The sequence below is a fragment of the Gobio gobio genome, assembly GCF_949357685.1.
Source record: "Gobio gobio genome assembly, chromosome: 11".
Lineage (NCBI taxonomy): Eukaryota > Metazoa > Chordata > Actinopteri > Cypriniformes > Gobionidae > Gobio > Gobio gobio.
In genome coordinates this window covers 51713833-51735301 of record NC_137104.1, presented here as the reverse complement: position 1 = coordinate 51735301, position 21469 = coordinate 51713833, and the positions used below count along the sequence as shown (strand labels likewise).

Here is a 21469-nt window from a genome sequence, read left to right as displayed (position 1 = left end):
TTAAATGCATTACAAATGCTTCTGTGTGTTGTGGTAAACATAATGAATTAAAATGAAATCAGAAGGAAGACGGACGTGAGCGTTTGCACACCTTCAGTATGGCCGTCTGTGTAGGTGGCAGGTAGGAGTGCTCGCACCGTTCCAGGTGTTTCTCTGAGTTTGTCTTTCCAAATAAAAGCAGCACTACAAAACCCCTGGAGAGAGAGAGAGAGCGAGAGAGAGAGAGAGACAGAGAGAGAGAGAGAGAGAGAGAGAGAGAGAGAGAGAGAGAGAGAGAGAGAGAGAGAGAGAGAGAGAGAGAGAGAGAGAGAGAGAGAGAGAGAGAGAGAGAGAGAGATTGCAGCATCATACTGGAGCATCAACAGATGTCACAGAGGTTAAAATGCACTGATGGTGTTTGAAACAAGTCTAATTTGGGATCCACTTACCCGCCAATGAAACAGAGGATGTAGAAGGCCAGATAAAAGATGGCAAAGGGTCCAAATGAGATGAGGAAGAGGACGACTCCCAGACCCCCCCATCCCCAGATGGACAGACTGGCCTGAAACACACACAGTTAACAACATTATTTCTTATCTTTGGCTCACTGTGAGTGCTCATTTTGAAGGACGTTAATTGATCAGAATGAAAGCAGCAGCAATAACGTATAATTGAATATAGAGAAGAAAAGCCATGGCACGACTGCAGCGACTGATCATCATCATCATCATCAGGGTTGAACATTTTTTTCCAAAAGCGGATGAAATTAGGAAATTTCCTGGCCATGAAATTGTATTTTGCACCATTTCATTAAAATAATGTTTTATCTCCAGGACAAATTGTTTTGCTGCGAGCACCGGTCACAAAAACATCACGACTCATTATGATTTTGTTTGTATTTACATTAAGGTGTAGAAAATACTTTTGCGGTCCTAGTTAATGTTCAAATATGTGAACGCGCCTGAGCTTTTCTTTAGCATTCATACATCTCATGTGACTCACTCTTGGCAGATACAATTAGATTATCATTCATGCATTGCAATGAAAGTAGCAAAGTTACAGGCCAACTCGACAAAATGCTAAAAAGTTGCATTTTGCTCCTGATCATCATCATAACAAAGAGCCAGAAGAAATGAAACCACTGCTGGAGCTTTCAGGGTAAAGGTTTTAAAAGACTATATGAGAGATGACACCGATGAGGGGAGAGAGTGTGACTGAGAATGTGTCCAATGGCCAGGTTTCCTGTTTTTTTCCAGGACAGGAAACTCAGTGACCCAATCTCTGCCCTTCCCTTCCTTCTACTGAGATGATCACACACACACACACACACACACACACACACACACACACACACACACACACACACACACACACACACACACACACACACACACACACTCTCTATGTGTGCCTCAGATCTGAAGGGTCAGACCTGGAGTGTGTCCTGCTGACGTGCTTAAATAAACATCACCCAAAAATATGATCAAATGTTCACGGACTCTTTTCACAGAGTGATGACGCATTTCCACAGTTATTAAAGTCGGCATGAAATAGAAGTTGTGATGGTCTTTTCTTCCCTATTGCAGGGCTCGACAATAAGGACTGCCCGATGTCCCAGGGTCAGCGTGAAAGACACTCGGGCCAGTTGAGGGAACGGTCACTTGCCCAATTGGGTCACGGAAGTTGATCATTTGCGTGTTTTTAAATATTTAAGCGCAAGTAGACGCAAAAGTATCCGCTTTGCACGGACATAACCACACAAAAGTATGTCAAAATGCTCGTCTTGTCGAGTATCATCGTAAACATAGTCGGTCATGTCCTAAGTAAATGCAAACATGTGAGAGATAAGACGCATGCGTAACAGTATATTAGATCTGTGCAACTCTTAAAGAGACAGCAGCCTAATATTCCTCTAATAAAAATATCGCTCACTGCTCTTGACTGAATAACTTTAATAAGGGTAACTCAATACTTATAGAGTGAAGACTATGCGGTGATATTTTAGATTTGATTTACTATTTCTGTAGCTGACAATCTAGTTTAGACCTACATGAAACCTGAAAAGCACTGTTTATTGCATTTGTATATGATTGTTCTGTTGTATTTATTTGTGCTATTGCTTGTAATTTGATTATTTGTTCTTATTTTATTTAGAGCACGACCGATATGGGTTTTTGGGGGCCGATATCGATATTAGGGAGTACAAAAAATGTTATACAAATATATCGGCCGATATTCTTTATGTGTATATTATAGTACAGTATCCGCCAAAAGTTTGGACACACTCTCCCATTGGTGTCCAAACTTTTGACTGGTACTGTATAAATACAGTATGTACGTAATATACATACGTTGTACATAAATACAACAGAAAAAACATACAAATGAAAAACATGAGAAACATGAGAAAACGCTTCCCTGCCATTGATGATTTCTGTGTTTTCACTGTCATACGGTAGGGGGCGCTATCACACATCTCCTGAACGAGTGCAGAATCTTCTGATCAAAACACAGACGAAGAAGAAGCAGAAATGCAAAAGATGCATATGTAAAATTATGCGATCAGGGTCATAAATCGGTCAGGCTCTAATTTTATTACTGACTGTCAATATTTAAAATTTATATGAGTTAGGCTATATTTTTTCATGTCATAACCTTAACTATTAAGGTTACATGGATAAAAAAATAAAAATAATAATAACTATGTTCATTTAATTTAATTTATGCATTTATTTATAGCTTTTTTTTGTGGTGGGGCCAGTGAAAATTTTGGCAGGGCAAGTAAAAAATTAACCACTAAAAAATCCTTAGCGTTGAGCCCTGTATTGTGACGTATATGCGAGTCAACAAGCCAAACCAATCATTTTTAATTATGTACATTTATAAAACTATACTTTATCATCTTACCCTGGCATTAAAGTACAGCAAACTAGAGCTGAGTGAGTGTTTCCAATAAAACTGAATTAATTATTTAATTAATCAAAATTAAAAAAAAATAATAATTGGAAAGTCATAAAAACTCAAGGATTTTTGTGTTTTGCAATTGGAGGAAATGAGCATGTAAAAGTGATATTTTTTGTAGTTTCCGTTCACCACTAAAAAAAGTTTACAAAACTGATGACTTCTGCTTCTGAGTACCACAGAAATGTTCAAAATGGCGAAAATAATGACAATAAATTATGAAAATAAAGTGCAAAAAATAAAATAGCAAAGGAAAGACTGCAAAAGAGTAAAAGAAAGCAATCTAGATAACTATGATTTCAGATAAACCGCCTCTAAACATCACATAAAAGATGAAAGTCAATCAAATGGTCTTTAAAGTGTGTCGCTTTTGTCCAGAACTAGCTGTGATGTTAAGGGACCTTTAGACCGTGTAAAAGCACTGATGAACCTGTTGAATCCCTCTGCCCACAGCAGATCATTCACAACTAGTGCTGACATCCTCTGGATTTAGACTAAAAGCCTAACAAACCCGCTCTGGATGCTGCTGTAGCGTTCTAGAGATCATACGCCACGGACACAATGCATACGTGTTATTAAAGGGACAAACAAACAGGCTTTCACATGTGTACGCTCTGGCAAACTACTCCAGCTAAAACATCAGCTCACACACAACACAACGCTAGGGTGGAAGCTATTACTTGATGTTTTTTTAATGATTGCTTATAAGAATATTGACCTCAAGTCTCGGTGATCTTTTGTCTCTAGACATGGCTCGGGTCCATCCTTTAATGTTTGTCTGGGATTTTATCACCCGTTTATTGTCCAGTATGTAAAAGCATGCGTCATTCATGTCTGTTTGTCTCAATTAAAGGAATAATTCAGTCAAAAATGAAACTTCTGTCCTAATTTATTACCTCTCATCATGTCATCACAAAATTGTTTCCTTCTTCCATGGAACACAAGTGAATTTCTGTTGAATATCCCTGGCTAAAATGACTAAAAAGCACCATAAAATTTGTCAATAGTTATGAATAGATAATGAAATGTAAGTCATTATCAATATGTCTGCACCAGTTCAATGTTCATTTGAGAGGATGACTATTAGTGAATAATGACTTACATTTTGACACAAAGCTATTATATGAAATCAAAAGATAAAACCATACAGACGACTCTAAAGTTGCTTTTGTGCTTATTTTGAAGCTTTAAAGGTGTCATGAACTGGCTTTTTTTATTGGTTTTATACTGTTGTCTGAGGTCAACTTATGACGTTTGCGTGGTTTTTACATTCAAAAACATCATAATGAATAAGTAATAGGCTATTTTCTGCCCTGATTTTGAGCCAAGCTCCTGAAACGCTCTGTTTTTATGGGCGTCCCGCGGTAAAGACTTGGAAGTAAACGCCCACTGCTATGATTGGATTAGGGTTGGGCGATGTCCCCTAAATTGGCAGTTGACGATGTTTACAGTAAAACTATAATTTCGTTATTTTTACTAACCCAAATAATGACTCATCCGCTAGTTTGCAAGGAAGGGGGAAAAAATAGGTTCCTTCCACTTAAGAGTTGAGCTCTTTTTATTTTAATAGCCTATATCTCTTTACAAAAATAGGCCTACTATTTTCTACTCTAAAAAAATGATTTCGTTATTTTACTAACCCAGTGTTTTGCATGTGAATGTTTTTTCACGTGAATATTACCACAGGAGTGAAGCACAAAGCTTTGTTTGGCCTAGAAAGAAAATAATGGTCAGATAGCACTTTTTCATTCTGTTTTGCAATCTGGATCTGGTCGCTCGATTTTCCGTGATTTTTAACAAAAGGCCTAGTCCATTTTATCCCAATGGACATGGACATCTCGTTTCCTTTCCCAAATCTTCACTCACGTCGCACCCATGTTTGCAGGGGATTATAAACGTTTCTTCCTTTCGTTTGCTTATAATTAAGTCTATTATAACTATTCACATCCTTTACTGTGGTAAAGTATAAAAAACACTGTGGGACGAATACCTTTTTACTTCAAACTTTATTTAACACAGTTTTTTCTTGTTATTAAACTTGGTAATGCGCGTCAAGTTTGGTTTATGTCAAGTTAGCGCATTTCACACACACGCTGCGGTGATTTTAGTTTCGTTTTCTCTGGCTGTGAATAATCAAACATTGCCTAAATGTCTTGACCTTGTGGAAGATAAAATCCGCCCTTCAGACCTTTTACAACAAGTGTTGCTTTGCAACATCAGGAGAAAACACGAAGATGAAGATATATTTGAAAGGTGTCTATCCAGCTTGTGTCCCATTCCTCTCAAAGCGCAGAGCACGTCTTTGCGGGGAAATAGTATGAATCAAATATTTTTCTAACTAATATTTAATTTTCTTATATTCTTTAGGTAACCATTATTTACTGAAAATCGTTTAAATGTTGAATAGGCTGTGTTGTTTCACTGACGGAAGTGCTAAAATAAACACGCATGCTTATGGATGTTTCAGCCTCAAATGATTTCAAAATGTAGGCTATACATATATCTGGCATAGACTACAGTATTTAAAATAGCATATATGCATTAGCTACATTCTCAAATTAATTTACAGAGCAATCCCTGCTAAGTTTTTAGTTTAACTATAACTATAGAAGAGGATTAGTGTGCGTCGCACTCACAACAGACTCGCAACGGGGGCGTGGCATCACGATGATATCGTCCATCGGCACAACCCTAGATTGGATAACAGTTTTGCATATTATAATGAGCTTCAACTCCCCCGACAGTACATGTGGGGAAGTGTTTTGAAAACTTCCAATGTGGAAAGTTTATAGGCCTATATTAAAAGCTCAAAGGAAGTTGATTTCTCAATTCCCCTTTAAAGCCACATTAGACACATTATTCAAACTTTCTATTGTGCTCAGTGGAATAAAGTCAATCCTACAAGAAAAATACTAAACAAAGACCAATTTAACTGATTAAATAGCCAGTGTAAACCCGATGTAATGATGAACAAGGTCATCAAAAATAAGAAACTCAGTTTCTCTACAGAGTTTAAAAGTCCTGATGTTTCTACCTCAAAATGATAAAGTGAAATGAATGTGTCTGCTTTGCATTTGGTCTCAATGCGGAAGTAAACATAAAAACAGTGACACCAAATGACCTAGAAAATGTATCGGTATGAAGGAAACCAAGACATCTGAATGCCACCTTACCAAAAACCAAAAGACAAAAGTTACATCAATCAAACAACATGAAGGAGAGAAAAATCCCCCTGAATCAATATTCACTGATTTTATCAAAAAGTTCAAAATGTCAAACAATCTATGACCTAGTTAATATTAGCAGTTTATGCATTGTGCTTTTTAGATAGAGAGATTTGCACAAACGCACGTCATTGAGAGTGGGAAGTTTTCCGTGTGCTCTAAAAAACAGGTTTCGGCCCTTATCACCACCAAACTTGCCTCTAAAGAAGATAAAAGCAGATTACAACATACCAACTGGAAAACCAAAAGCTGCCCTCTTTGTCGTCAAACACACAATAATCCAACAGACGTTTTATCTTTAACATGTTTACACATCATCAGAGCAGATCACATGAGGTAGAGCTGCACGATTCATTGTGACGTATCAACGATAGTCACATCACAGGATGTGCGATGTCAAGTTGATCCGTACATTGACTGCAAAGTTTAACCATCATAGAGTGAAAGTTTATCATTTGCACGTTTTATGTCCTGTCAGTTTCAACATTCAAGTGACTTTAAACCATTCGAGCGCAAGGCGGTGGGAAAGAGAACTCAATTAGGAACTCACACACTGTTTTCTGTGTGCAATACCGTTCTCTTTTGCATCTATTTTTGCTTGAACTGACACACACATGCAAAATTATGTTAAAATGCCTGTCTCTGCAAGTATCCCAGTTAATGATTGAGAAAAAAAAATGAAAGTGTAACATTATTTTGGATCTGTGCATTCTGTCTTAAAGTGACAGTAGCCTAATATTCCTAGTCCTTAATGTTAATTAAACATTTACACAGTGAAGACTATGCTCTATTCCAGCCGGTTCTAATTATATTTTTGGATGCTGTGGACATGTTTAGCTAAAAAGACTACCACTCCAGTTTAACGTTTATTGTTGTCTCTAAGTTAGAAGGAGTTAGAGTTAGAAAAGTTAGAAATTGTGTCTAGCGTTGGGTACCGTTCACATTTTAACCGGTACCTGAAATTTGGTGCCTGTACCCAACGGAACTTTAGGGATGTTTACCTCAATTACCATAAATAATCTGTAAGTTATTTATAGAATTGTTATTTACATTATGCCACAGCTGCCTTGTTTGCTTATTTCTTATTACTTTCTTATTACTTAAAAAAGAAAGTTTTAATAATTTATTTTTATTACATTAGTGTTAGTATTATTATTACATTGAGTAATATATTTGTCAAGTTAAACCGAACTTTTATTTTGCAAGGTTGCTGTGAAGAATTTCTGTGTGTTTATGATATGATGATAGTTTTTCTTAAATGAAACGATGAAATGCTGATGAAGTGACTCTCAGAGCGGCTCTGGAGATGAAGTTCATGCATTCACGTCCTCATATGAGACAGCAGAGATGGAAACACGCAACCGTAACGCGCGTTTCAGAGAGTGTGTGTGTGTGTGTGTGTCTGCATATTTGCATATTTTAATAGACGTTTTGCGGTTTAATATTCACAGACACTAGTCTATATCACCAGATGCGTTCTCAGGTGCCAACATTTGGCACAAATTGATTTAATGTTAATTGGTACTCGGTAGTACCAGCATAATTTGGTCAGTGCCCTTAAAAGTACAGAGTTCGGTACCCAACCCTAATTGTGGCTTTACTTTCGTTATTTTAATAATTTCTTTTTTTCTTTTTTCTTTTTTTATTTATTGATCACTCAGGGTTATCTAATTTAACTATTTGATTATATTATATTTTCTATGTAGATTCTCCCTTACAAAATCACACCAATCATTCTTGAATTATTATTTCTTTCTAAAGCCATTCAAGTCATCTGGTGAAATTGTTTTCATATCACAGAAAACGTTTTTTCTAATATCATGCAGTGCTAACATGAGGTGGGTCTCCATCCAGTAGAAAGACAGACATGCTCGAAAACAGACATTATTACAATCTGATAAATAAACCAATTAATCACCAGGCTTTCATACGAGACAGAAAGGTGTAGAGCTGTAACCTCAATAGGACTCTTAACAGAGATGATCTCATTCTGTCATGTAAAGTCCTCACACAATGGGTCACCAAAGACTTTAGCCAGGTTAAGATTATCATCCACCGACTGCCATTCAATCACCTGCAGCAAACAAGCTCCAACCGTCTTAAAACACAAAATTCATTACCATTACACCGCATGGCCATGCACGCTACGGTTATCGGCCTAAATACACGGCTGTTTCAGAACATGATCCTCAGCTAGGACACACACTGACCCGATAAAGTATGAGGGTGAATAACAAGTGCCAAAGGTTTCAAGAGGGATCTCGCACAAAACCATCAGGCTTCAGTGTTTAATTCAGGCTGGTCACAGAGGTCTATATTAAGGGTGTAAATACCCCAGGCTCGAGTGCCGCTGCCCAGAGACCAAAAGCTGTGTGTATAATCCAGATCTATGCCATCTGCACTTATACATAAAAGAGTTCAAGTTCTACAGACCAATTAAATACACTAAACGTATTGCCATTTAAATAAAAAAAATGTTCTTAAAGTTATGCCTTATCATTTGAAACAGGCAAGTAGTAACAACTTGGCCTTTCACTCTAACATTTACTGTGAGCTATTATTAGGCACATATCCAAGTGTAGAAGCTGAAGTATAGCATTTTTTCTGATAACAGCAGAAACACCTTTGAATACTCCATTTTTGGTCATTCAGATAAGAGTATTACATCATTCAAAACTGGATGAAAGGATCAACTTTTATTTGTGTACTTTTGTAAAATAAAGAAAACAAACAGGGCATGTTTTCTGCCATCTCAGTGTCCGTGAACTGGAGCACGTCACAAAAATGAACTGAAACTCTGCGTACAGGCTACTTGCCTCACAGACATGAGAAATATATCTATAGAAAGCTTGAAATGTCTACTTTTAAACAAACTAATTGAAATTGAAAACAAAATATACTCTGCTTATGTAATATGTATGAAAGGTGGATTTCTCTCTAACTTGCTTTGTGACAAGCTTACAAGCCCTGCCAGTGCGACCAACAGACAGACAGACAGACAGACAGACAGACAGACAGACAGACAGATAGACAGATAGACAGATAGACAGATAGACAGATAGACAGATAGACAGATAGATAGATAGATAGATAGATAGATAGATAGATAGATAGATAGATAGATAGATAGATAGATAGATGGATGCCTGCTTTCAAATGCTCCCATCAGTATCTGCAAGCGCTCGGTGAAGAGCGTCAAAGACATCTATTTACAACATGTTTTTTAAGTGTTGATCATTGTAGACAATTACAGACATATATGTTGATCTTGTGAACACAATGGCCAATCAGAGACATATGTTGAGCTTGTGAACACGATGGCCAATCAGAAATATACATGTTGAGCTTGTGAACACGATGGCCAATCAGAGATATACATGTTGAGCTTGTGAACACCATGGCCAATCAGAGACGTAAATGTTGAGCTCGTGAACACAATGGCCAATCAGAGATCTATATGTTGAGCTTGTGAACACAATGGCCAATCAGAGACATATGTTGAGCTTGTGAACACAATGGCCAATCAGAGACATATGTTGAGCTCGTGAACATGATGGTCAATCAGAGATATACATGTTGAGCTTGTGAACACAATGGCCAATCAGAGACATATGTTGAGCTTGTGAACGCAATGGCCAATCAGAGACATATATGTTGAGCTCATGAACACAATGGCCAATCAGAGATATATGTTGAGCTTGTGAACACAATGGCCAATCAGAGACATATGTTGAGCTCATGAACACAATGGCCAATCAGAAATATACATGTTGAGCTTGTCAACACAATGGCCAATCAGAGACATATGTTGAGCTTTTGAATACAATGCCCAATCAGAAATATACATGTTGAGCTTGTCAACACAATGGCCAATCAGAGACATATGTTGAGCTTGTGAACACAATGGCCAATCAGAAATATACATGTTGAGCTTGTCAACACAATGGCCAATCAGAGACATATGTTGAGCTTGTGAACACAATGGCCAATCAGAAATATACATGTTGAGCTTGTCACCACAATGGCCAATCAGAGACATATGTTGAGCTTGTGAACACAATGGCCAATCAGAAATATACATGTTGAGCTTGTGAACACAATGGCCAATCAGAGACATATGTTGAGCTTGTGAACACAATGGCCAATCAGAAATATACATGTTGAGCTTGTCAACACAATGGCCAATCAGAGACATATGTTGAGCTTGTGAACACAATGGCCAATCAGAGACATATGTTGAGCTTGTGAACACAATGGCCAATCAGAAATATACATGTTGAGCTTGTCAACACAATGGCCAATCAGAGACATATGTTGAGCTCGTGAACACAATGGCCAATCAGAAATATACATGTTGAGCTTGTCAACACAATGGCCAATCAGAGACATATGTTGAGCTTGTGAACACAATGGCCAATCAGAAATATACATGTTGAGCTTGTCAACACAATGGCCAATCAGAGACATATGTTGAGCTTGTGAACACAATGGCCAATCAGAAATATACATGTTGAGCTTGTCAACACAATGGCCAATCAGAGACATATGTTGAGCTTGTGAACACAATGGCCAATCAGAAATATACATGTTGAGCTTGTCAACACAATGGCCAATCAGAGACATATGTTGAGCTTGTGAACACAATGGCCAATCAGAAATATACATGTTGAGCTTGTGAACACAATGGCCAATCAGAGACATATGTTGAGCTTGTGAACACAATGGCCAATCAGAAATATACATGTTGAGCTTGTGAACACAATGGCCAATCAGAAATATATATGTTGAGCTTGTGAACACAATGGCCAATCAGAGACATATGTTGAGCTTGTGAACACGATGGCCAATCAGAGACATATGTTGAGCTTGTGAACACGATGGCCAATCAGAAATATATATGTTGAGCTTGTGAACACAATGGCCAATCAGAGACATATGTTGAGCTTGTGAACACGATGGCCAATCAGAAATATATATGTTGAGCTTGTGAACACAATGGCCAATCAGAAATATATATGTTGAGCTTGTGAACACAATGGCCAATCAGAAATATATATGTTGAGCTTGTGAACACAATGGCCAATCAGAGACATATGTTGAGCTTGTGAACACAATGGCCAATCAGAAATATACATGTTGAGCTTGTGAACACAATGGCCAATCAGAAATATATATGTTGAGCTCGTGAACACCATGGCCAATCAGAGACATATGTTGAGCTTGTGAACACGATGGCCAATCAGAAATATACATGTTGAGCTTGTGAACACAATGGCCAATCAGAAATATACATGTTGAGCTTGTGAACACAATGGCCAATCAGAAATATACATGTTGAGCTTTTGAATACAATGCCCAATCAGTCGGTAATTTTGACAAAACTAATGTCTATTTACATATAACTACATCACTGCAAAAACAAACACCGTCCTTCATTGCACAGGCTGCGCTGTAACTGTGAAATAACAGCCTGCAGTATTAGAAAATAATACCCAGCTAATCAACACCCCATAACCAGGAGCTTCACAAAGCTTTGATGAGGATCAGATAAAGAGATTTACATCAGCATATATTCTCCCAGCTCTGGTGGGCACAAACAGGGCAGGCGCAGAGAGCATGCTGGGATAGCTTCAGCGCACAGGTGAACTGAGCTACTCGTGTCGTAACACGAGCCAGACTCTAGTCAAGTGCTGCAGGCCATTTACACTTTTGCATTCCTCTGTTGACACACAACCCAGCGGTACACCGTACAAGAACACACACATATGGCTGAGGAAACAAACATTAAGAGACCCTGTTGTCCATGCATGACATTCCTATAATTCTATATGATTAAAATTGCATTCATACTCACTGCAAACAAACGAATGGACCTGTAATATAACATCGCATGCATCACAGCAGGGCAGACATGAATCTCTTTGGTTCACCGGGCTGGTAAAACATTTGCAGTAATGCATTATCTTCGAGGTCCGGCCCTAACATGCAAAGACAGAGTGAATGCGCTCAAGTCCTGATACGCCAGCAGAGACACGTGTGGACGCTCTTACAGCGGGTCATGTGACTCCACAGGATTCACCTCATCCACCTGTCAGCTGACGCAACACCAATGCACTGAAACTTGGGACAAAACGGAGGTTTAACCTTTAAGTTATTTAAAAATAACTGTGATAAATAACCTAAAATAACCCCAACACAGGGCATCATGAGTAACTACACAACAATATTTGCATGAGAACAATCATTCACAGCTAAAATAAAATAATCAGGTTCACACAATTCTCACCAAAATCTATGACTTTTCCTGTTGTTCATCATTATTACAGATTTGATGCTGAAATTGCAAACTGTACAGTCTGCTTGTGTCCCATACAGGAGTTCACTTTAAAACGAGAGTATTAGAGAGTGAAATGACACATCCACACACACACACACACACACACACACACACAGGGTTCTGCAGGTTTAATGAAGGTCAATTTAAGACCTTTTAAAGAAAATGTAAGGAATAAATCGAAGGGAACATCACACGTCAATATGTTCTCTAAATGTAAATGTGGAAGCAGACAGTTAGTTGTGTTAACAACACTTCAAAGTTTGAAAATACAATTTCCATAAAAAATACAGATCTCCATATCTTTTACAAAAAATAGCTTTAAGTTTGAGATAATAAATGTGATTTTTATGATTAAAAAAATAAAATGGGTTCACAAAAATCAACTTAATTCAAACGCACATTAAGTTGCAAGTTATACTTGTACTTATAACCCAAGTTATTTTCAAAACCATAGACAGATATTTTTTTCTTGTTTCAAGCAGACTCACGTAGGGCTAGGGCTGCACAATTAATCACATTTACGATTACGGATGCCACTATTATGTAATCGTTCAAAGCCGCGATTACAAACAAATTCCACTTATATTATTCTGCATGCTATGTGTTTAGAGCATGTTACGTTGTGAGAGGCGAATCACGACTACTTCAGAGTAGGGTCTAACCCAGCACAATAGGAACTACCAGTGACGAAAGTGTACGCTGACTGGCCGAATGCATGCAAAATAGCACCCGCCACTTTTAAAAAGCCGTGCACACACACATTAGGTGTTTCTCAATGTCAAGGATCCTTCCTCTGCAGGACTGGTCCTTCCAAGTCACTTCCTGCAGAGGCGAGGCGAGGCTCCTCTTTAGCATTCGGAGAACAGGTAAATGGAACAGACTAGCAAGTGCACGTCAGCCTCATTACGTCAGTGAAAAGGTCCGTTAGCCATCAATAACGTCATTTGTATAATATCAATACTGTACTGGCATTTAAAAGTTAAACTTTACTTATATTTACTACGGTTATAACAAATGTTTGGTAACGTAAATACTTACACTTGAAAGCATATTGCCCCGTTAACGCTCTGACTCCGATATTTTTTTTTTTTGAACAAGATAGCAAAGCTGCGCGCATAGGATTGTGGGTGATTTGAGAACGCTAAGTGCGCAAAGGCTACTCGTCTGCATCCTTTCCTGTTTATGGCATATTTTTCGAACGAAGGACTCAGACCTTGGTTGATATTCTGAGGATCCTCGACATTGGAACAGCCCTTCGACGGACGTCGATGGCGTAGCATCCTCTGAATTCTGGCTTCTGAGGATCCTTCCTTGCCATTAAGAAACGCCTATTGTCCTTATGCTAAGGAGACAATCCAACGCAACTTGAGGGGAGCAAGCGAAACATGATTATGTATTTTTGCTCAGCTAGTGACATTGGACATCAACCACATGGCAAACGCTAATACTTTTTCATATAATGTCTACTTTCTTTGTATAACACTCTACCTAATAACATAATTGTTAAGTTCTTTCAATCGATCTGCTTTTTTTTTTTAACTTTCACATTTAAATGATTTCATGAGGTTATATTATACGGTTATACCCTACTTGTGGTCAGTCAGCACAAACACCGATCAACATGATTGTTTGCTTTGCAGCCCCTTTAAATGCTGTTTCAAAAAAAACCAAGCATTCGATTTACGTCAGAGCGGCAGCGCGTCCACGAATCTTCTACAGCGTCGATGGCAGGGCGGCCAGAGCGAAGTTTGACACTCTCGCCGGCGGCGGTGTGAACGCACAGTAATACTTTTTCATATAATGTCTACTTTCTTTGTATAACATTCTACCTAATAACATATTAGACAGGACTGTTAAAAAGATTGTAAGCTACTCAAGACGGAAAATGTGAGCACTCCGTCAAAATAAAAGTCACAACACTAAGAATGGCTTACGTCACTTCCAAGTTCCCACTGGCGGTGCGAATGCAACCAGGAAAATGACCCTATAGGGAACATTTCGTTCTCGGGGAACCCCCCTGATGCCGAGTTCCTAGAACTAACTGGTGTGAAAGCCCCTATTATTGGATGCATATTTTACTTTTTATTTATTTAAAGAAGAAACCAAACCAATGTATAGTTTACATTTGAGAATTAATGCTACAGAAAAGCAATAAAAGTTTTTCAGGAAGAGTGTTTCCAGCTTGCTTTTTTATTTGTATATAAAAAATATGGCATGCAGTTGCTTCAAAAAAATGTATAAAGCTATTCAAAACATCATTCCATGTCAATTGTGATAATCGAATTTAATAATCGCAATTACAATTTCAAGGGGATAATCGAGAATTATGATTTTTGCCATAAATGTGCAGCCCTACTTTCACGACTACCTTGTTTGGTCCAGATTTTCGACTTTTTAGTTTGGTCTGAATCAAAATTACAGGTGTGAAACCTCCCGCGGAAACACGGTCCAGACCAAACAGATTTTTTTAAATTTGGTGCAACGAAAAACTTCACGAACAACGAAAAGGTTCGTTTCTGGTGTGAAAGCATTGTCTGTATGGTTCGGACTTTCAGAGCATTTACAGGAAGTTCCTGTTTATGTTTAAATATTATAATGTTATTTTTAAATTTCATCTCGGCAAAATTGATTATGAAAAGTGAAAAGATCGGCAATATTATAGAAGACATGATTTTGACCACTTCGTTAAGTTTTGTTTTGTAGAAAGCCTTTCTTTAAAGTGAATTTCGTTTTGTATAAATTGTCTCTTAATTTTAATCAATGTTTCATCAGCCAATTGCCTGGATTTAAAGGGTTACTTCAGTGATTTAGCATTTAGCTTTGTATCAGTAGAAACCCAGTAGTATATTCAAATTATCGTGCAGGCGAATGAAAACTGAATCTGTGACGCGACGTTCGTTCGGCTCACTCGCACGTTCTTGAAAAGACACGTTCAGTTTATAATTGCAGTGTCTGTTCTCTAACTGAACGAAATTATTTTATTACTATGAAAATCAAAACGATGTTGGGGGCGTGGCTTGGGAGTGGCCTCGTAGGGCAGCGAAGCAAGTGCATTCTGGGAGTTGTTGTCTTTCATCCACATGAGACAAAAATACATTTTCTGCCTTTTCTCAGTCTAGAAGGCACCAAATTCAAAAATAATTTCACATTTCTACTGCATAAATGACCCAGTTTAAATACACATTCATCTTCTATATACACTAAAAATGGTGCTATATGGCACTAAAAGTGGTTCTTTGGCTTGTAATCAACCACTTTACCTGCTGTATAGCACCACATCTCATCTGTTCAGCATTAGTTCATCTTTGTTAACGTTAGTTCATAAAAAATCCAGCTGTTCAGGGTTTGTTCATGTTAGTTCACAGTGCATTAACTAATGTTAGCAAGATTTTAATAATTAATGTTAACTAATGAACCTTATTGTAAAGTGTTACCATTTTTGTTTTGTTAGTTGATTTTGTTTTCATTTTTCTAGGCTCCGTTTTAATGGTTAAACTAAATTGTATTAATCAAAAAGCAAAATAAAATCATGAAATAGACAATTTAACAGCAAATTATTAAACATAATTTAGGGCCCTATGAAATACGTTTTATTTTTTCTCAAATTCCGTCTTTTACTTTTATTCCATTTTTATGAATGGATTTGACGGTTAAATCCATGTTTTCAGCATCACAGAAATCACAGGGCCCAAATTGAATGTCATGATATCGAATTTAAAGACTTTCCGCTCCAATTTATGACATTTTAAAGGCCTTAAATTGTGGAAGGTCAAACCCTGCCCACAAAGTAAGTGTCACACAACCAGACTGTAATCTCACCACCATAACCAACAACACCACAACGTTTGCATAGCCTAAACAAGTTTGCCATTTATCAGCATAAGCTCAGAAACTGAAATCAAATTCACACACAAGACCAGCGTCACACAAGCAGGCTGAACTTGTTCAACTTTATCATCCGACACAAAGTCTGCATGAGTTTAATTGCCCCATAAAGGAAAAATATATGTTTACACTTTACAAGAAATACAGGATCATAGACTGAAATACCACATCCAGGTGTCATACGATCATACAATCTGCATTTTGCCAAAACAAGTCTGTCTAGTTTACTATTTTGTTTATTTTAGTAAACAATTAACATATAATGAGAGGTTAAAATAACCAGAACTACACAGTATAGTGTTTTTACTTTGTATACATTACATTTTTAACATCAACAACATACTAAGACACTGACACTGCCATCATAAACAACTTTATGGCCTGAACTGCCACCTTCACAAGGTTTTATGTCATCCATACACACAAAACTATACGTTTAATGTAGTGTAAACACACAATCATACACACACATATGACAAGTTTCACACACATGCCACGACATATCTTGTCATTTCCAGCCATTCTCAACGTCAACAAGCTGAGACACGCAGAAAACACACAAAAGCCCATCATTTCCCACCCATGGCCCCTATACACACAACTGTCACACACACACACACACACACACACACACTACTCATGTAAACACACAGAGACAGCTGATGTTAGCTGAGCTAGCTAAAGACTTACTGTCAGCGCTCAGAAACATCTAATCTCGTCGCATTAGTGTGTGTAATCCCGCACACAAGACGCGTGTGTGTGTTAACGTGTGTGTACTTCAGCGAGTGTGTGTTTATTTACCTGCTCAGGTAACACACACGGCTAGGCTAACTGCAGCTCAATACAGCAGGAAATACAATAAAAGGGCTGTCAAATGAGGGAGAATCGCGGCTTACCTCTGCAAACATTATTTAAAATGTAAAAACGGTTGTTTCTGTTTATCCCCGCCACATTTTTAGCGTTTTTCTTTCTTCTCGCGTTCATAAACTGAGGCGCTTCAGGACTGCGCGCGCCCTCCCTGCAGCCGCCATGAGCGCGAGCTCGACAAGGAGTCTCGACGCAAACTAGCGCACACACTCCGGAGCGCGTCTGAGGGAAGGTCATGTGATGAGAAACCGGGCGCTGATTGGTTGGCAGAACTCTATCACCCGGAAGAGCGCCTACGAAGCTAACGTTTTCGGCCAATATTAAAGACATGATTTATTGATAAATATCTTCTAAAATGATATAGACTCATATATAATTGTATTTATAATGTTAGCTAGTCGTGAGCCGGTATTCTTTTCCCAAGCTCGGCGCTGTAGAGTGGGCATACTAGTCAAAAAGTGTACCTGTAGCGTAACACGTGATTGGTCAGCGTGTGATAATAACACACCTATCTCACCCGTGACTCGTGCTTTATTATATTTGGTCACAGACCCTTTAGCATCAACAAGCTATACAAGTTACGTGCCTGGGCTTGTGATTTTTTTCTTTCTTCCAGAAACTGGCGTCATTTGAACACTGATACAGCAGTTTTGACCTGCTCAATGTTCTCAACATGTGACACAATGAAAGGAAAAACGTGCACAACTTGCTAAAAAAAATATTTTCTTTCTTTCTTTTGACATGACATATGTCAAGAACTACATTGATGTAGTGCCAATTATCTGAGTAAACATTGCAAGAACATGAAGGAACTTTTACAACTTCTAATAAACATAAGCAAAAAATGTTTTAGAAGTGTGATGTGAAAGCTTGTTTTTATATGTTTTTTGCATGTACCTGTTTCCAGTTGCTCAAAGCCCCGCTCGGGTCACACTGCAGGCACGGGTGAGGAAGAACCACCATCATCATCAGAGGCTACATTAGAAGGACAAATGAAGAATAATCTTCACATTTCTATTCCATTTCAGATTCCAGGTAATATGTCTTCATTTGATAAAGTAGTCCAAGACGGAAATAAGCATGTTCACGTGTTTTCTCCATATCAGTCACTCAGCAGGATAAAGACCGGGCACCGTGACGTCACACTGAATGATCCTAAATAAACTTTGGACCTTATTTAGGTTTATGACCATAAGTGAGAAGAACATATCAGGAGATATGAAACTATAACTGCAGAGTAATGCACATTAAATTGATTTTCTTGACAAATTTGATGCTAATGATTGTTCTGTTGTATACATGAGCAGCCTGTGTGATGATTTGATACAAATTCAATGCTGTATGTAAATAAATGCTTTGACGTCATGATTAGGCATATGGACTATAGTTATAGGAAGCATAACATAGACATTATTTTCCCACCCACAGCAAGATTTTATGATAGGCAAAATATAAATGACAGTATTTTTCCCCATAGCTGTTAAAGAGTTCACCCAAAAATGAAAATAATGTAATTTATTCCTCACCCTCATGCCGTTCCACACCCCTAAGACCTCCGTTCATCTTCGGAAACACAAATGAAGATATTTGTGTTGAAATCTGAAGGCTCAGTGAGGCCTCCATATGGAGCAAAGCAATTTACACTCTCAAGATCCATTAATGTACTAAACACATATTTAACCCTCTGGTGCTCTTCGGTCATTTTTGACATTTTAAAAATCACTGCTTTATCGGAATGATATGAAACTTGGTGACCTTTCTAGCATTAGGTATGTAAACACAACAAAAATTGGGGTCATGATTTGAGCATGCTAATTGGTCATAAAAAAAAAAAGTAGCGTTCATTGTCACCATAGGAAATGAATGGGAAATCGGCAAAAACACAAAAATTCTCAGAATATTTGCTGAAAAAGGTACACAGCAGTAAAGGGGTGACACTCTAAAACATCAAGAGTGTGATATTGACACATCCACTCACACACACACGCACACTTATACACACACACACACCTATGAAAAACTGAACCTATGAACCACAGCTTCATCAGAATGATATGAAACTTGGTGACTTTTCTAGCATTAAGTATGTAAACAAACAAACACAAAAATTGAGGGCATGATTCGAGCATGCTAAGTGGTCGTAAAAAAAAAATACTCCCACTTGTGCTCTTCGGTCAAAAATGACCACCATAGGAAATTAATGGGAAATCTGCAAAAACACAAATTCACAGAAAAAAATCTATATTTCTAACAAAACAAAACAAAAATCTAAAACTTTATTATAAATGGTCTTTGAGATTTTTTAAATATATATATTCAAATCCATCAACAACAAAAAAAATCCTTAAATATGTTCAAAAGAGAACTAGGGAATTCTCAAGCCTCTCCATAGAGACCTCTAGTGGTTACACCCATGGTTGCATGATTTCTTAAATAATTCCAAAAGAGGGCGCTAATCTGCCTTCCAAAAGTTTTATTTTGAAGGCCTAGTCTCTATTTTAACCTGAAATACTGCAATAAAAAAATAAAATTTAAAAAAATGTGTATAATTTTCAATGGCAAAAATAGACCATAATTATTGCATAAATATAAAAAAATACCATCAAATCATCTCAAAATACAAAATTAAAAAGAAAAAAAATATTATTGAAGAAAAATAAATTGCATTGGTTTTACTGGAGTGGAGGAAGTTTAATTTTTAGTTGTCCGGTCACTTCTGCCCGGGAAGACAACCAATGCGACCCTAAACGAAGAGCTCCAGAGGGTTAAATCAGTCCATGTGAGTACAGTGGTTCAATATTAATATTATAAAGCGACGAGAATTTTTTTGGTGCGCCAAAAAAACTAAATAACGACTTACATAGTGATAACCAGTTTCAAAACACTGCTTCATGAAGCTTCGGAGTGTATCAAATCAGCGAGTCGAATCATGATTCGGAACGTGTGTCAAACCGCCAAACTGCTGAAATCACGTGACTTTGGCACTCCGAACCACTGAATCGACTCACTGATTCATAACGGTACGAATCTTCATGAAGCAGTGTTTTGAAATCGGATCGAACCGTTATGAATCAGCGAGTCGATTTAGGGATTCGGAGAGCTTCCCGCAGTGACGCTCGCGCTGTGTTTGCATACTTTATCACAGCTGAAGTGAAATAAATGCAATATTCGGCAATACACATATGTTTCAGAGACATTATTGTCATGTAATACTTTACTCAGCGTGTGTTTGTACAAGAATAAAGTTCAACATATAAGCCTACACTATCAATGAAGTGGGGTCTACGTTTTTATCAGTTTTATTTTGATAAACATGACAATATAACATCGCGACTACATGAAAGGAGGTTTTACTGTTGTAAAAAACAGATCTGTGCGCATTAGTGGAACTGAAGGTTTTAGAATAAACACGAAACACATGTGATCGCTGTCATGCGGTGAATCCGGCCAATCGTGGAACAGCTGTGTCGTCATCAGAGTCCGTGCAGCCGCTCTAGAGAAACTGCACCGGCTGTATTAGCCGACTGCTCTTGAACTGCTCACGTGGTGCTTTGATGCCATACGTCACAGTCACGGGGCGTCGGCGCTGCCTCAAGTCGGACAAAATTTCCTAACCGGCATGCACTGCTTCAAGTCAGCCGCCGATTGGTCTGCGCATCGCTGGGTGAAGTCGAACAAGCCTGGTTTGACACGCGATCCGAATCATGATTCGACTCGCTGTTTCGATACGCTCCGAAGTAGAGCCCTGCGCGGGACTGTTTTCTTCATCCCGCTCCCGCCCGCACCCGCCAAATTTCTGACCATTACCGCCCGCTCCCGCAACGTATGTGTTACGCTCCCGCCCGCTCCCGCAATATGTATGTCCACTCCCGCCCGCACCCGCAAAACTCTGAGAATGTATTCCCGCACAATAATAGAGATGCAATGATTTTGTGTCTTCTCCCGTCCCGCAGGGGAAAAAAAACACGTATTTGTATTGATATTATTAAAGAGATTCATGGGGTTGTTTGTTTCGTTTCCCTGGCCTGCATGTAAAAAAAAAAAAAAGACAAATACATTCAAATATAATTTCGTTTTTATCAAAAACTTTGCACATAAAAATAGACTGCTTTGCAAAACAGAAAACCGAAAAACAGATTGAGAAACAAAAAACAGATCCCAATTCGTCGGTCAGTTCCGACGTACGTCGAACATGACCGACTGAAAGGAAACCTGA

The 21469-nt window shown here is 38.1% G+C and overlaps 1 protein-coding gene across 3 annotated transcripts in view; it reads right to left on the bottom strand.

The window, feature by feature from the left end:
• snx13 (sorting nexin 13) overlaps positions 1 to 17440 on the bottom strand; it is a 46081-nt gene extending 28641 nt beyond the window's left edge. For all 3 annotated transcript variants that reach the window (XM_079829839.1, XM_079829841.1, XM_079829840.1), the window contains exons 1-3: positions 17283 to 17440; positions 429 to 541; positions 92 to 194 (exon numbers count right to left, since the gene is read on the bottom strand). In XM_079829839.1, coding sequence (XP_079685965.1) covers positions 92 to 194; positions 429 to 541; positions 17283 to 17294 — 228 coding nt within the window. In that variant the 5' untranslated portion in view covers positions 17295 to 17440. The remainder of the gene's footprint in view (positions 1 to 91; positions 195 to 428; positions 542 to 17282) is intronic.
• Positions 17441 to 21469: the final 4029 nt, after the last annotated feature.